Source organism: Syngnathoides biaculeatus, chromosome 23, assembly GCF_019802595.1.
Source record: "Syngnathoides biaculeatus isolate LvHL_M chromosome 23, ASM1980259v1, whole genome shotgun sequence".
NCBI classification, from domain to species: Eukaryota; Metazoa; Chordata; class Actinopteri; order Syngnathiformes; family Syngnathidae; genus Syngnathoides; species Syngnathoides biaculeatus.
In genome coordinates, this window is record NC_084662.1 from 1,656,751 (window position 1) to 1,673,604 (window position 16,854).

General features: G+C 44.3%; 1 protein-coding gene across 4 annotated transcripts in view; it reads left to right on the forward strand.

Annotated features, from left to right (window-relative positions):
- The window catches only part of lama4 (laminin, alpha 4), a 124,860-nt gene that overhangs the window by 64,055 nt on the left and 43,951 nt on the right, over positions 1 to 16,854 (forward strand). For all 4 annotated transcript variants that reach the window (XM_061811827.1, XM_061811823.1, XM_061811824.1 and 1 more), the window contains 5 exons: positions 4,690 to 4,838; positions 13,307 to 13,448; positions 13,526 to 13,619; positions 13,700 to 13,816; positions 16,294 to 16,479. In XM_061811827.1, the coding sequence (XP_061667811.1) occupies positions 4,690 to 4,838; positions 13,307 to 13,448; positions 13,526 to 13,619; positions 13,700 to 13,816; positions 16,294 to 16,479 (688 nt within the window). The remainder of the gene's footprint in view (positions 1 to 4,689; positions 4,839 to 13,306; positions 13,449 to 13,525; positions 13,620 to 13,699; positions 13,817 to 16,293; positions 16,480 to 16,854) is intronic.

The following is a 16,854-nucleotide window of genomic DNA, read 5'->3' on the forward strand; positions in this document are numbered from 1 at the left end:
GGTGATGTTCAGTGGTGTGGGAATTATAGAGGAGTAAAGTTGATGAGCCACACAATGAAGTTAAGGGAAAGAGTAGTGGAGGCTAGACTCAGGACAGAAGTAAGTATCTGCGAGCAACAGTATGGTTTCATGCCTAGAAAGAGTACCACAGATGCATTGTTTGCCTTGAGGATGCTAGTGGAAAAGTACAGAGAAGGTCAGAAGGAGCTACATTGTGTCTTTGTGGATCTAGAGAAAGCCTATGACAGAGTACCAAGAGATGAACTGTGGTACTGCATGCGTAACTCTGGTGTGGCAGAGAAGTATGTTAAAATAGTACAGGACATGTATGATGGCAGCAGAACAATGGTGAGGTGTACCTTAGGTGTGACAGAGGAATTTAAGGTGGAGGTGGGACTGCATCAGGGATCAGCTCTGAGCCCCTTCCTGTTTGCAGTGGTAATGACAGATGAGGTTAGACTGCAATCCCCTTGGACCATGATCTTCGCAGATGATATTGTGATATGCAGTGAAAGCAAGGAGCATGCAGAGGAACAATTAGAAAGATGGAGACATGCACTGGAAAGGAGAGGAATGAAGATTGGCCGAAGTAAAACAGAATATATGTGGGTGAATGAGAGGGGTGGAGGGGGAAGAGTGAGACTACAGGGAGAAGAGATAGTACCGGTGGACGACTTAAAATATTCAGGGTCAACAATCCAGAGCAATGGTGAGTGTGGTAAGGAAGTGAAGAAACAGGTCCAAGCAGGTTGGAACAGCTGGCGGAAGGTGTCTGGTGTGTTATGTGACAGAAGAGTCTCTGCTAGGATGAAGGGCAAAGTTTACAAAACAATGGTGAGGCCGGCCATGATGTACGGATTAGAGACAGTGGCACTGAAGAAACAACAGGAAGGAGAACTGGAGGTAGCAGAAATGAAGATGTTGAGGTTCTCGCTCAGAGTGAGCAGGTTGGATAGGATTAGAAATGAGCTCATTAGAGCAACAGCCAAAGTTGGATGTTTTGGAGACAAGATTAGAGAGAGCAGACTTCAATGGTTTGGACATGTTCAGAGGCGAGAGAGGGAGTATATTGGTGGAAGGGTGCTGAGGATGGAGCTGGCAGGCAAAAGAGCGAGAGGAAGACCAAAGAGAAGGTTTATGGATGTGGTGAGGGAAGACATGAGGGCAGTTGGGGTTAGAGAGGAAGATGCAGGAGATAGGCTAAGATGGCAAAAGATGACACGCTGTGGCGACCCCTAACGGGACAAACCGAAAGGAAAAGAAGAAGAAGATGCTGAGGATGGAGCTGCCAGGGAAACGGGCAAGAGGAAGACCAAAGAGAAGGTTTATGGATGTGGTGAGGGAAGACATGAGCGCCTTCGGGGTTAAAGAGGAAGATGGAGGAGATAGGCTATGATGGAAAAAGGTGACACACTGTGGCGACCCCTCACGGGACAAGCAAAAAGGAAGAGAAGACTTATCTGTTTAACTGCTAAAAGGTATGTACTTTTTTCTGTTCATAGAAGATGGTTAAGTCTTTCTTTTGGTAGGGTCTATGTTTCTATAGCTGTCCAACAACTTTCTGTCGGCCTCCAAAAATATTTTGAAATTGTCAAAAATGGCTGGCACCTGGGACCATCCACCAACAGGACATGAGACGAGTCTTTAAAAAACAAAAGAATAACAAAGCGGCGGGCCCAGACCTTGTGTCCCCATCCTGTCTCAAAGTCTGTGGGACCAGCTTGTTCCACTCATCACAAAGATATTCAGCTGATATCTGGAATTGCGCGTACTATCATCCTGCTTCAAACATTCCACCATCCTCTCGGTCCCCAAGAAACCTGCAATTTCAGGTCTGAATGACTACAGTGTCATGACCAGAACACGAGGCTAAACCCAAAATGTGCGACTCACAAGACCAGGTACAGTTCGGGAAGCGGATTAATTCAGTGAAGGGTTGGTACACAGACAGGCAGTCCAAACAAGCAGCAGTGTCAGAATCAATAGGCGAAGAGGCAGGCTCAGCAACAAGGCAGGGTTCGGTACACAGAGCATCAAAGACAAGGATGTGGAGTTGCGGGAACGTGACATGGAAGTACAACGATCTGGCAAGGACCAGATCGCACGCGTGGACATATCCCTGTGCCTTAATTAGCAAGATGAAAAGCAGGTAGATGCATCTGCTCATTGGAGCAGGTATGCACCGGGTCGAGGATATACACACCCATGAGATACAGGCTTGTCGCCTTGATGTCTGTGGTCATGAAGTCCTTTAAATGGCTTGTGCTGCACCACCTCAAGAGCGTCACAGGTCCCCTGCTGGGCCCACTGCAGTTTACCTACCAAGCAAATGTCAGCATATGATGCAGTTAACATGGGTCTAAACTTCATCCTTGAACTTCATCCACACACACTATCAGCACCGAGACACCCCCGATTATGTCCTCTCTTCGCAGCTCTTCTCTCTCTACACAAACAACTGCACCTCAACGCTGTTCAATGCTGTGAAACTCCAAGTTTGTAGATGACACCACAGTCATTGGCCTCGTCAAAGATGGTGACGAGTCTGCATATCGACAGGAAGTGGAAATGCTGGAGCTTTGGTGTGGGATAAACCCGGAGTTGAAAGCATTAAAGACCGTACAGATGATTGTGGACTTCAGGAGGCAACCTTCACCACAACTGCCCCTCACACTGTCCAACTGTTCTGTGTCATCCGTCAATACCTTTAAGTTCCTCGGAATTACTGTCTTACGGGACCTGAAGTGAGAGATCAACATCAACACCATTTTTCAGAAAGGGCGAGCATTATGTACTTCCTGCGACTCCTAAAGAAGCATGGCCTGCTGCGAGAGCTGCTGAGACAGATCTACACAGTGGTCAATGAATCAGTATGGTGTACCTCCGTCACAGTGTGGTTTGGTGGTGCTACAAGAAGGGACAAACTCCAACTGCAACGGTTAATCAATATGACTGAAAGGATTGGTCAGAACTCCCCATCGTGGACTTATTCACTACTTGTCGGACAAGAACAACCAAAAATCCTCACAGACTTTTCCTATCCTGGCCAACTCAAATCAAAATTAGCAGGCATTCCAGCAGCTTCTTCCCCCTTGCAATGAACTTATTAATAGCTAACTTAAAATTAAACTGCAACATGTTCCCATTTTTTTTGTCTTGAGTTTGTTGTCACATTTTGCCAAACCAATTATTATTTTATATCATCCATTACTCAACGACTCACTGTCCTAGTCAAATCAAAAATAAAATAAAGTCCATCTTTATTAAATGAGGTAAAATGATTCAGATAAAATATTTACAATCAAGACAGTTATTGCTAAAACAACTACAAAAATCTTTTGAAAAAAAGCAAAAAAAAAAACAAACGAAAAAAACGCTGCACCATGTGTACATCTGTTGGTGACCAATACTCGTCTCTAGCACCTGAATAGCATCTGAAACACTTGCGCAATCAGCACTGTCCCAAATTACTTTCCACTTCAAACTGCATTCATTCCTTGAAGTCCTGATTTCCTTTGCATAATGGTCATTTCCTTGGACTTTTTCTCCATTAGGCACTCTAACTGCTGCAAATGTCTCAATTGACTGTCTGCCAGTTGGCGCCATGTATGTCGTACTAGAACGGCTCAAACTACAGGAGACAAATTTGCGTGTTTCTGTCATACAGTACTTGGTGAATAATGATGATTCTGTTTCTTATTCGGATTTCATTTTCTGCAAAATGTCTGTTGTTAAATTCATACACACACTTGCACCCGCACACCCGCACACACACACACTTATATATATATATGCAGGGTGTCCCCAAAAATTGTATGCACACTTTAAATAATGATATTTGTACATTATTTTACATATTAAAAATGATTCAATTTATAATAAACATCAAGCTTACAATTATTTAAAGTGTGTATACAATTTTTGGGGACACCCTTTATATTATATATGTTCTGCCTATGTGGGTTTTACCGGGCACTCGGGTTTCCTCCCTCACCCCCAAAAACATGCATTAATCGGAAACTAAAATTCCCCAAGGTGTGATTGTGGGTGCAACTGTTGTCTGCCTCTATGTGCCCTGCGATTGGCTGGCAACCAGTTCAGGGTTTACCCTGCCTCCTGCTCGATGATAGCCATGATTGGCTCCAGCACTCCTGCGACCCTTCTGAGATTAGCAACTCAGAAAATGGATGGATGGATGGATGGATAGGTTAGGTATAGCAATAACATCCATCCAACCATTTTCTTTGCCGCTTATCCTCACGAGGGTCGCGGGGAGTGCTGGAGCCTATCCCAGCTGTCAACGGGCAGGAGGTGGAAGACACCCTGAACTGGTTGCCAGCCAATCGCAGGGCACATGGAGACACTGTGTCCTGTCAGATTATATGTGTGATAGGCTCCTGTGAGTGTTAAGCGGGACTCCCACGACTCTTGTGATGAGAAGCAGCTTAGAAAATGGATGGATGGATGGATGGATGGATGGATGGATGGATGGATGCTGCATTTTGTTGTCTATAAACATTTCTAGTGAGGCAATTTCACACACAAAGATATAGTATATTCAAAACCTTAACGCTGCATGATTTACTTTAGGTTACTAAATAGTTATGGTAGGGTGTCATACATCTGTATGTACCACCATAATGTGTGCCTGTTGGTGATATACTGTGTTTTTTTTACTTTTGTGAACAGAATATAACACAATACCTTGCTGCAATTGATGGTGCCAGCCAAAAGCTGATAGCGAAGATGGAAAAGCTCTCATCCGCTGACATAGACTTGATGCAAAGGGCAGATGAGCATGCTGAAGAGCTGGAACGACAGGCAACTAAACTGGAAGAGTAAGATAGGAAAAACTCAGAATAAAGCATAATGTAGCCTCTGATATAGCACATCACACACATTTCCACTTTTGGGCACAACAGATTTTCACGCAGGGCTGGTGCTGGGCATGGAGATGGGGATGTGTGCAAGATTGCAGAATACCAGTAATTTGGTGTTCTTTCCTGGTTCTACTGTTTCATTGCTCTACTCTGTCCTCTAGTTTTTATCATAGACACATTCATCTCACAGGGTAGGGTGGAAGCGCAACTTTGATGAGGTCAGTCAGGTTTTGGTACTGAAAAACAAACTGGCTCCCTCATATGACTTTTTACTGCTTAACAACATGATCTGTTAAACATTGTCCTTGGAATGTAGCATTTTCATCCCATTGTGGAGGTGCACTCTAGTCTGTAAAACTATTGAGCAATGCAAGGTGAGTTTCGTTACAGCACAAATAAAAAGGTGTAAAGCTGGGACTACACACATGGCTCAGACGTTGAGATCACTTAGAGAGCACATCTTATATAATGACGCCAATGAGCTCTGAAGGAGCTGACGAAACAGTCGGCTATGAATCTAGAAGTCCAGAAGGTGGACCAAAGCAAAGCAAAGCAAATTTATTTGTATGGCACATTTCATAAACAAGGTAAATCAATGTACTTTACAAGATTAAACACCTTCAAATGCACAAATAAAAATATTTGAAAATGTTTAATTGAAACAGCTTTTAGTTTCTTACACTAAATATCACTGAAAAGTGGAAGTACTCGAAAACGCGTGAGAGAAAAAAAAAGAGTATTTAATCTGGATTTAAAAACACTTGGGGCTGACGTCACCTCTGTTGGCAATTTACTCCATTCTTTTTGTAGCATAATAGTCAAATGTTGCATCACAGTGTTTACTTTGGACTCTGCAATCCATTATGAAACCTTCATCAGTCGATCTCAGACTTTGTATTCCATTTGCATTTATTTCATGTATTCAGGACCTAAAGCATTCAGTGATTTATAGACCACGAGATCAATTGGATACTTTATGCTTGGACAATAGTTCAGACTTCCATTTTGTAAATGTTCTTGTAAAGATGTTTTGTGTTGCATTCTATTTATATGATATGATACATCCATCCATTTTCTTAGCAGCCTATCCTCAAAAGGGTTGCGGGAGTGCTGGAGCCTATCCCATTTATCACCGGGCAGTAGCCAGGGTACACCCTGAACTGCCTGCCAGCCAATCGCATGGCACATCGAGACAAACAGCCGCACTCACAATCAAACCTCGGGGCAATTTAGTGTCCAATTAAGGTTGTATGTTTTTGGGATGTAGGAGGAAACCGGAGTGCCCAGAGAAAACCCACACAGGTACGGGGAGAACATGCAATCTCTACACAGGTGGGTCTGGGATTCAACCCGAGACCTCAGAACTGTGAGGCCAACGCTTTCCAACTAATCCACCGTGCCACCTGATATGATACATGATACAGTAAAATACTGCATTTCCAATACAGTATACCTGATTGCTATTCAAATGATGAAAAATTCCCAATTGTTGGACTATAAAAGGATATCTTACTTACATCCAACCATCCACCCGCTTTTCTGAGTCAGGTCGTGGCAGCAGTAGCTAGAGCAAGGATACCCAGTCTTCCCTTTCCCCAGCCACTTTTTCCAGCTCTTCTGGAGGGATCCCGAGCTGCCCCCCAGCTATCTGAGACACATAGTCATCCCAGTGTGTCCTGTGTTGTCCATGGGATCTCTTTCCAGTGAGACGTACCCAAAAAACCTCACCGGGGAGGGATCCGGGAGGCATCGGGATCAGATGCCCCAGTCATCTCATCTGGGTCCTCTCAATGCGGAGGAGCAGTGGCTCTACTCTGAGCCCTCCCTGGATGACCGAGCTTCTCACCCTATATGTAAGGGAGAGCCCGGACACCCTGCGGGGGAAACTCATTTCGTCGCTTGTATCCGGGATCTTGTTCTTTCAGTGACGACCGACATCTCGTGACCATAGGTGAGGGTACGAATGTAGATCGACTGGTAAATTGAGAGCTTCGCCTTTTGACTCAGCTCCCTCTTTACCACAACGGACCGATACAGAGTCCGCATCACTCCAGACGCTGGACTGATCAGCCTGTCAATCTCCAGCTCCATTCTTCCGTCACTCATGAACAAGACCCCAAGATACTTTAACTCCTCCACTTATGGCAGGATCTTATCCCCGAACCGGAGAGGGCATGCCAACCTTTTCCAAATTAGAACCATGTTCTCAGATTTATATGTGCTGATTCTCATCCCAGCCACTTCACACTTGATCAAGGCTTGATGAAGCCAACAGAAACACATCATCTGCAAATAGTAGAGATGCGATGCTGAGCCCACATAACTGGACCCTCTCTATGCCCAGGCTGTGCCTAGAATTCTGCCCATAAAAGTTATGAACAAAATCTATTACAAAGGGCAGCCTTGGCTTGGTTGGTGAGAGTCCAACTCTCACCGGAAACAAGACAGACTTATTGCCGGCAATGTCGACCAAACTCTGACATCGGTCATACAGGGTCCAAACAGCCCTTATATGGGGGTTCGGTAACCCATACTCTCAAAGAAACTCCGACAGAATTCCCTGAGGGACACAGTCGAAACCTTCTCTAAGTCCACAAAACACATGTAGACTGGTTGGGCGAACTCCCAGGCATCCTCAACAATCCTGCTGAGGGTGTCGAGCTGGTCCACTCTTCCACGGCCAGGACAAAAACAACATTGCTCCTCGTGAATCTGAGCCTCCTCTCCAGCATCCCTGAATAGACCTTAGCAGGGAGTCTTAGCAGTGTGATCCCCCTATAGAGATCGTGCACGTGATGTCACCATTTTTACAGCGCCATATTGCCTGTCAAACAAAGCTGCTCGGCAGTGCACGAGTCGTTGAACTAGAGCAGATTTTTCAAATTGCCCAAGACCTGTTGTGTTGTTGGTTGTCACAATAGATGAAACAGTTCTTCAAAGATATCATTCTATAGAATACCAGCTGAAGAGACCAGAAAAGATTGATGGATTGCTGGTCAAACAGAGCTGCTCGGCAGTACGGGAGTCATTGAACTGGAACAGATTTTTAACAATGCCAAGACCTGTTGGACAGTTGCTTGTTACAATAGACATGACAGTTCTTTAAAAATATCATTCTATAGAATACCATCTGAAAAGACCAGAAAAGATCAATGGATTTTGGCAATTAAACAGGATGGATGGTGCCAGGTGGTGATGGGTTGACAGCTTCGCCCCTCTCCTCACACGCGAATGTGATGACACAATAAAAATATCAATTATCGAACTGCGGCCTTGGGTGTTCTGGTGTCGAGTGACGATGTTGACACTCTTATGTCTAAATATAGTGATGTTATGGACAGTCCACGATGACCGCAAAAGTCTAACAACAGAAAACCACTCAGGTTCTGGTCGGGAGGGCCATTCCTCCAAATCAGACCCTCCAAGGTCTCACTGTCATTGCCCACATGAGCAGTGAAGTCCTCCAGCAGAACGAGGAGTCCATAGTGGGAGTGGTCACCAGCACCCCCTACATCAATTCCAAAATGGGTGGGTACGCTGAAGAACAGTTTGGTGCCTACGCAAAAACAGCAGACAGGAGCCATCCACAAGTCCAAAGGCGGAGGGAGTCTACACGCTCATCCACTGGGATAAACATCAACAAACAGGCACCGAGTCATGGGGCAATAATTATGCCCACATTTCCTTTATGCCTCTCACTGTGGGCAACCCCAGAGTGGAAGAGAATCTAACTCCTCTATAGAGCCCAAGCTGTGTGGAACTGAGCTTTACACGATCTCATCAGAACTTCTCAACCACACACCAACTGCACACCAGCTCAGGGTCTGTCCCTGCAAGACAGATGACAATTCATGTCTCTTGAGTCAGCTTCGGTAGCCAGGGATCAGACAACCATTTTTCCTGTCTCCAGCCACCACCCAGCTCACTGCGCACCCAACCGCATTGGGCCCTCTCACGGAGGGTGAGTGCATGGGGAGGAGAAAACACATTGCTCCTTCGGGACTGTCCCCGACCAAAGCTCATTCTACCGATAAGCCTGGTTCCAAAGTGGGAACCCGGTGGTCTCCGTCTGCATAAGGGAAACTTCCGTCCATTTATGTGAATCATCATAAGGGGTAATTTGAGCCATGCGTTGTCTAGTACCTCACCTCTGATCCGCTTTCCCATGGGTGACCTTTCCAGAGAAATTGGGTCCTAGGATCACTGGGACACACAAACCCTTCCACCAAAATCAGGTTATGGTTGAAGGAGGGGATAATCCATCCATCCGTTTCCTGAGCCACTTATCCTCATGATGGTCGCGGGATAGCTGGAGCCAACCAAGCAGTCATCGGGGAGGAGGCAGGGTACACCCAGAACTGGTTGTCAGCCAATCACAGGACACATGGAGACAGACAACAGTCGCACTCACATTCACAACTAGGGGCAATTTAGAGTCTCCAATTAATGCATGTTTTTCGGATGCGGGAGGAAACCGGAGTGCCCGGAGAAAACCCATGCAGGCACGGGGAGAATATACAAACTCCACACAGGCGGAGCCGGCATTTGCACCCCAGTCCCCAGAATTGTGAGGCCAAGGCTCTACAGCTGCTTCACTGTGAAGCTGAGGGGATAACAATTCCAATAATTGATAATGCCTTACACATATTATTTTGTGTTTTTCATCATAGTTAAAAATTCTTTACAATTGTAAACAGCATTCACTCCACAGTTGCACCCTGGTGGGAAGCTACAGCTGCCCTGTTGCAGTCTGATGGAAGCATGGCTGCCGTTGTGCACCAAACAACCTCCTTGACCACCACTAACCATCCAACCACATCTGACCAATGAGATTCTTGAGTTTTTATTGATTGGTGCAATGCAAGATTTTTGTTATTTTGGTGCATTGCAACAATTGGGATTTTTTTTTGGGTCAGATCAGTGATCCAGCAGTTGAAAAAATTATAACTGATCATTGATCCAATTACAAGATGGCGCTATGTGTCTATTTCAATGATCTGTTCATTTACTGTATAGAGTATGTACAGCAAACAACACCAGCATCCTCTGTGCCATCCTCCGGATGTTTGGAAGTTTGGCTGCAGTTAATGAAGCATAATACTCATTCAGTTTCAGGGAATTGAACTTGTCCTTTCATGTCACATTGGAGATCAATTAATTCCAACTGCAACTCCACCATTTCTGAGTCATGTGAGAAGTGACATGAGACCAGCTGAAGTGCCGTGTCATTGTTTCCAATATCACAAAACCGATGGCAGAATTCCACATGTTGGTCATTCAATGATTCTCTATATATTTTGGACACTTTTAAGGTAGCCAGTGTAGGGATATGAGTAAATGTCTTGAGACAATTGCTTTAAAAATAAAATCAGTTTAGTTTTGAATGCTCTGACGTTTGCTTGCATTTCATGAACGAACTGGTTTTACCCTTGTAGTTTAACATTCAGCTTGTTCATGTGTGTCAGTATGTCCACAGTAAAAGCTAAATCACAAAGCCAATCTCTGTCATTGAACTCACAAAATTGTCAGTATTCTCAAGTAGCTCCAAAAATTAAATAATCTCCTGTTTGAGGTTCCACACACATTGACATACTTTTCCCAAACTTAACCAGCAGACATGAGAATGGTAAAGTGAGTCAATGTGGTCAGCGTCACTTTCTTCTTTATTCGAGCAAGTGCCCTTGCTAGAGTAAAGGTGTCAGTGTCAATTTCTTCTTTTTTCGAGCAAGTGCCCTTGTTAGTTAACAAGTTTCACAACTGGCTTAACTACGTGGTCAATCTGCAACATGGATTTACACAGTGGTTCTTGGTGAATTATGCAGTGTAGAAAAATCACCTCCTGGTAAGGGTTGTCCTCTTTCACCCTGTCCTGAATTCTCTTGAGCATCCCAACGTTTTTTTGTGTCAGGTTGGTGATGTATCAGTAGTAAAGTTGGTGAGCGTAATCCAACGTAACTTGTGTTTCTTTATGACCGCTGACATGCTGTTAAATGAATACTCTCTACATATTTTTCCTTTCAGGGATTCCATAGCGAAAAACTCCGTTATCTCAAAATCTTCATTTATTTCTCTGACAACAATGAAAACCTGAAATATAAATATGAGGGGAGAGTGTCATCCATGCGGAAAGTTGCGGAAATCTCATTCAACATCCAAGTGGTAGCCATATTGCCTGCAATGTCATCAGCAGATGTTACACCAGGAAATTAGCCACTGAAAACATGCAGTGGCACCTGCTTTGGGAAACGGAAGCTCTTTTCGAAGAGAATATCTCACAATCGAGTGAAGTGACCAGGGCAATATTACAATGCGCCACCCCCGTGGCGCCACCTGCATTCTGAGAGGATTACTTCCCCCCAGCTATTGTATTTTTTTTTTGTAGCTTTATACACAGCTACCTCTTATTTGAAACCCACAACGCTCTCGTCCTTTGCACCTACGTAATCCATTTTTCACGCCAAACAGGGTCTTTTTGAAAAGTATGACGAGTAAATCCATCCTCCCAAGCGTTCGAACAGTATCCAGCGAAACAACAGGCCGACATTTTGGCTAATATGAAGGAACAAAGAGCTACTTTCCAGCAGTTGAAACTACTATAAACACACGAGATGCCTGAGTGTGCTCATGCTGACGTCACTTCTTGCTTCTTCTCCAAAACAAATCCCTCGAGAGGATTTTCATGGCGGGAGTTACAAAAAGCCATATACGTCAGAATCATGTTGTGTGGTGAAAAAACGGATGGGCTACCTTTTTTTTTTTTTTTTTTAATGAAAAACATACAAAAAATCATGGTTTTCGTGTCAGCGGGGCTTTAAGTGTTCGTCTATTACCTCAATATGGCAAGTCACTGACCTGCGTGATAAGCTTATTTCTACAAATTTGTTCTTGCTCTCAGGACATAAAATGCTTGCTGTTTCTATCATGCATTATTTAAGAAACTCCTCCTCGGAGAAAGGCTTGCTAGCTGTTGCTAGTTTGAGTGCCAATAAATAACTTAGATTGCTTAGCTTGTTAGAAGGAAGATGCTCGAACAAAGGTGTTTTGCCGTACGTTCTGGTGAAGAAAGGTTGCTGGCGTAATTAGCATGTTTGATAAAAAGGTGACAGCTGATGTTGTATTCTGTTAAAACCGCAACAGTTTCTTGGCAAAAAAGACTTACTTCTTGGACTGGACTTCAGTCAAAAGGTATTTAGGCATCCATTCTTTCTTAAACACCAGGTACTCACTGTTGACTTTTCTTTTCTTTAACATTGTTGTAGATGGGTTTTGATGTGACCTGTAGAAAAAGACAGATAACAAGAAATAGCTTTCACGCCGCTAAATCAAGACACTGCACCGACTGTGCCACCTAGAGAATGAAATGGCTGTTATTGCAAGTGAAAATGGAATGAATATAATCATTCACACCAAACGTTAATACTCTACCAATCTTCAGTGGGCCAGATTAAAAAGACCAACGGGCCAGATCTGGCCCGCGGGCTGTAGTTTGCCACTGCCTTAAACTGATTTTGTCTCCTGAGCACCGGTTTCCACCAACAAATTTTCCCCCATTTTTCCTTATAATACAGTCGATGAGATCCGTTATTGTTGTCAATGCGACAGTAACGAGTGAACCTGGTCACATTTCAGTTGACAGGATAAAGCCCAATTATCGTAATAAATGGCATTCTGTGGGATTGAAATACAAGATTTTATTGCAGTAGTCTGACAGTGCAATCGAGAAAGTCCAAATTTGTATTATAGTCTAATCTAGGCATTAACTGTTGTCTTTCCCACACTGCTGACATCCATCCATTCTCAACACCACCTATGCTGTTTATGGGTCATGGGGCACTAGAGCTTACCCCAGCTGGCTTCAGGTAAAAGGTGGAGTAAAACATGAACTGGTCGCCAGTTGGTTGACATGGACAACCATTTGCACTCACATTCACACCATCACTAAGTGGGAACCAAACCCACGCTGCCTCCACCAAAGTCAGGCAAGTGTACCACTACACCCTCAGTGACTTTACTGCCATCACTTTATTGGTTCTCAGGTATTTACAGTACATCAATAACTTGTACATGATGGGGATCAATTTGTCATTGATCACATCAGTAAATTGTGACATTAGAGCCGGTCAGCAAACACTGCTTAAATACTGGCCGATACTGATAAAGCCTATGAGATTGGTGTAAGATTTGTTCTCTATTAACTTGGTTCTAATTATAATATGTTGTTGCTGGAATCTAATTTGTTTATTAATGCAATGTTAAGAACTATTCTATATTCAAACATAAATATGATTTCCACTCCAATGTTTTTCTTCAGTCTGTTTGTGTGTTGTGTGTGTGATTCCATGGGTTGGCTGAAGAACCTGGAGAACTAGGTGTGGGATGTCTATCTTAGTGGGTAATAACACTAAAGCTTATGTTCTTTGCTTCAGGGACCTGCGAAAGAGTGATGCCAATGGCTTTGTGCAAAAGGCCATAAGCGCTGCCAATGTCTACACCAACATAGTGAAATACATCAGTGATGGCAATATCACAACACTTGCGACAGTGAACCTATCCCACACAGCAAATGATGTAAGTAATATATTATAAACATATTCTGTATTCTCGTTTCATTAAGTTGCTTTGTCTTTTTGTCTTCCATGCTTCAGTCTGTCACTGAGATCCACATGAAGCTTAATGATCTAGTGGCAAAGTGTGAGAGCGTTTTTAAGGAGTCTGTTTCATTGCATTCTGAACAAAGAGGTAAGTCACCCTCAAACGTCAGTGATTCCGGCATTTCTGTAGAAAATTATTATTCCATGTTTACATCATTCTGATTGCAGAGGTAGAAGCTGAGGTGGTTGACAAAGTCAAATACATTGAAGAGACAAAGGAAACCTTGGATAAAAACACTCAAAAACTTGAAGAAATGGTTCAGGATATTAATGAAATTCAGACAGGTATAAGACAGTTGAATGTTTTGCCAGCAATGTTAAAACTCTCATTTGATATTACTATCAGGGTATTTTGGGAATGCTTTGGGCTTGGTACCAAAAGCACCCCACAGAGGACTCCCCAAGGAACGAATGTTTTCTCCAAGTCCACAAAACAGATGTTGATTGGTTGGGTGAACTCCCATCCACCCTCGAGGACCCTGCTGAGGGTGAAGAACTGCCCTCCTGTTTCACGGCCAGTACAAAAACCACAATGCTCCTCCTGAATCATACTCATTGGCCCCCCTTCTATAAAAGGGGTACGATCACCCCAATCTGCCACTCCAGAGGCAATGTCCCTGATGTCCATGCGATGTTGCAGAGGTGTGTCAAACAGGACAGCCGTACAACTTCCAGAGCCTTGAGGAAGTCCAGGAGAATCTCATCCGCTCCCGTGGCCTTGCCACTGAGGAGCTTTTTAACCACCTCGGTGACCGCAAGCCCAGAAATTAGAGAGCCTGCCTTGAAGATCCCAGACACTGCTTCTACATGGGAATGTGTGGTGGTGAAATTGAGAAGGTCTTCAAAGTATTCTTCCCTCTGAATCACAACGTCCCAGGTTGAAGACAGTAGTGCCCCATACCCACTACATACATGGTGCACTGGTTACTTCTCCTGAGACGTTGCCTGATGGACCAGAATTTCCTTAAAGCCATCAAAAGTCTGTCTCTATGGCCTAACTGAACTACTCCCATACTTGTGGCTTTCACCACAGTGATCGACAAAGCTGCATTTCGCTTGGCCAGCTGCAACCAAGCCAAAAAGCCCAATAGGACTCCTTCAAGTTGACGGCATCCATAACTGCTGTGTCAACCACCGGGTTCGGGTATTACCACCACGACAGGTAACAACCACCTTACGCCCACAGTTTCGGTCGCCCGCCGCAATAATGGATGCGCAGAAAAAGGTCCACTTGGACTGAATGTGCCCTGCCTTTCCCCTGAACATGAAAATGCTCTGTCGGAGGCGGAAGTTGAAACCCCTTCTGACAGGGGATTCTGCCAGTACCCAGCAAACCATCACGGTACATTTTAGCCTGTCACATTGAACCAGCATCTTCGACCACTATTAGAGCCAACTCACCCCCACATGGTAAAAACTTGAAAGCTCCACCCCTCTCTTTATCCGAGTGTCCAAGACATGCGGCCGTGTGTCCAATGACATGATCAACGAACTCTGACCTAGGTGCCAAGTGAATGTGTGGACACCCTGATGCTTCAACATGGTGATTGTTATGGACAATGGACAATCCGTGGTGAGTACAGAGGTCCAATAACAGAACACACTCGGGTTCTGATTGGGGGTGTTCTCCCAATCACACCCTTCCAGGTCTCAACGTCACTGCCCACGTGAGGATTGAAGTTCCCCAGCAGAACGATGGTTTCCCCAGTGGGAGTGCTCCCCAGTGCACCCTCTAAAGACTTGAAACAGAGTGGGTACTTTGAACTGCTGTTTGGCACAAACAACAGCCACAACCCGTGTCTTCAACCTAAGGCAGAGGGAGGCTAATTTCCACTGGGGTGAACTCCAATGTACAGGTGCCACAGCTGCCCATATTAAGTATACCTACACCTCCTCAGCGTCTCTCACCATGAGCAACTCCAGAGTGTTACAGGGTCAGCTCCTCTAAAGAGGACTGGTACCAGAGCCCAAGCAATGTGTGAAAGCGAGCCTGATTATATATAGTTGGAACTTCTCAACCTCACACACCAGCTCAGGCTCATTCTCTGCCAGAGAGATGACATTTGACATCCCTAGAAACAGCTTCTATAGCAAGGGATCGGATAACCAAGGTCCCTGATTTCATCCACTACCCAGCTCACACTGCACCCGACCTCCCGCTGATGATGAACCTATGGGAAAACTAAAAGACTATGTTTTGAAAATACATTTTAAGTGTTATTGTCACTATTTTACCCCCTGGTACATATGCTCATAAAATGAAAAATACAGAAGGTCTACCCACTATTTTAGCTTAGAAATGCATTATTATGATTAAAATCCAGACAAAAATTGTCTATTCATCCATTTTATTAACTACTTATCCTCACATGGGTCGCGGGAGAGTTGGAGCCTATCCCAGCTGTCAATGGGCAGCAGGCAGGGTACACCCTGAACTGGTTCCCACCGATTCGCAGGGTAAATCGAGACAGACAACCAATTAATGCAAGTGTTGGGGATGTGGGAGGAAACCGGGTGCCCGGAGAAAACCCACGATGGCATGGAGAAAACATGCAAACTCCACACAGGCGGGGCCGGGATTGAACACATGTCCTCAGAACTGTGAGGACAACGCTTTACATCTGTGCCACCGTGCCGCCACAAAAATAAAATTTTCAAAAGTATTTTTTTTTTTAATTGAAAGAAAAAAAATCTGTTTCTAAGTTTATGCTGTAACCCTGCGCATCTTAATTAGCTCACCAGATATTGTCTCACCCTTCCAGCCAGAACTAATCAGAGACTGGAGTACACACTAAAGGTGGCTGAGGGAACTCTTAACCGATCAGCAGCAGTGCTTGACACCATTACGCCTATCGGTAACAAAGTAGAGGAGTGGGCCGATAATCTGAGCAAGAACAAATACTCGACATCTGGCTATGAGCAAGCCATAATCTCTGCAAAGGAATCAGGTATGTTATCTCATGAACTGTTTCAGGAAACAACGCTATAATGTCGCAAACTTTTCAGTCCAGACAGCATCTGTTGTTGCTTATTGGTGAGACTTGCTTCCTTCACAAACTAAAGCAAATACAGTGGTACATCTACTTACGAAATTAATCCATTCCGGAAGTTATTTCGTGATGTAAATTTTTCTCAAGTAGAAGAGCAATCTACATATTAATGGCCTAATCTGTTCCAAGCCCCCTGAACCGCCAAAAATAGACATTCAAAGTACATAATGTAAAGAATAATAAACATTATGTTCATTTACCTTGGGTGTTGGGAAACTATGCAAAAAGAAGGGTGAATGGCAAGTAGAAAGCATCATGGGGACGGAGGAGGAG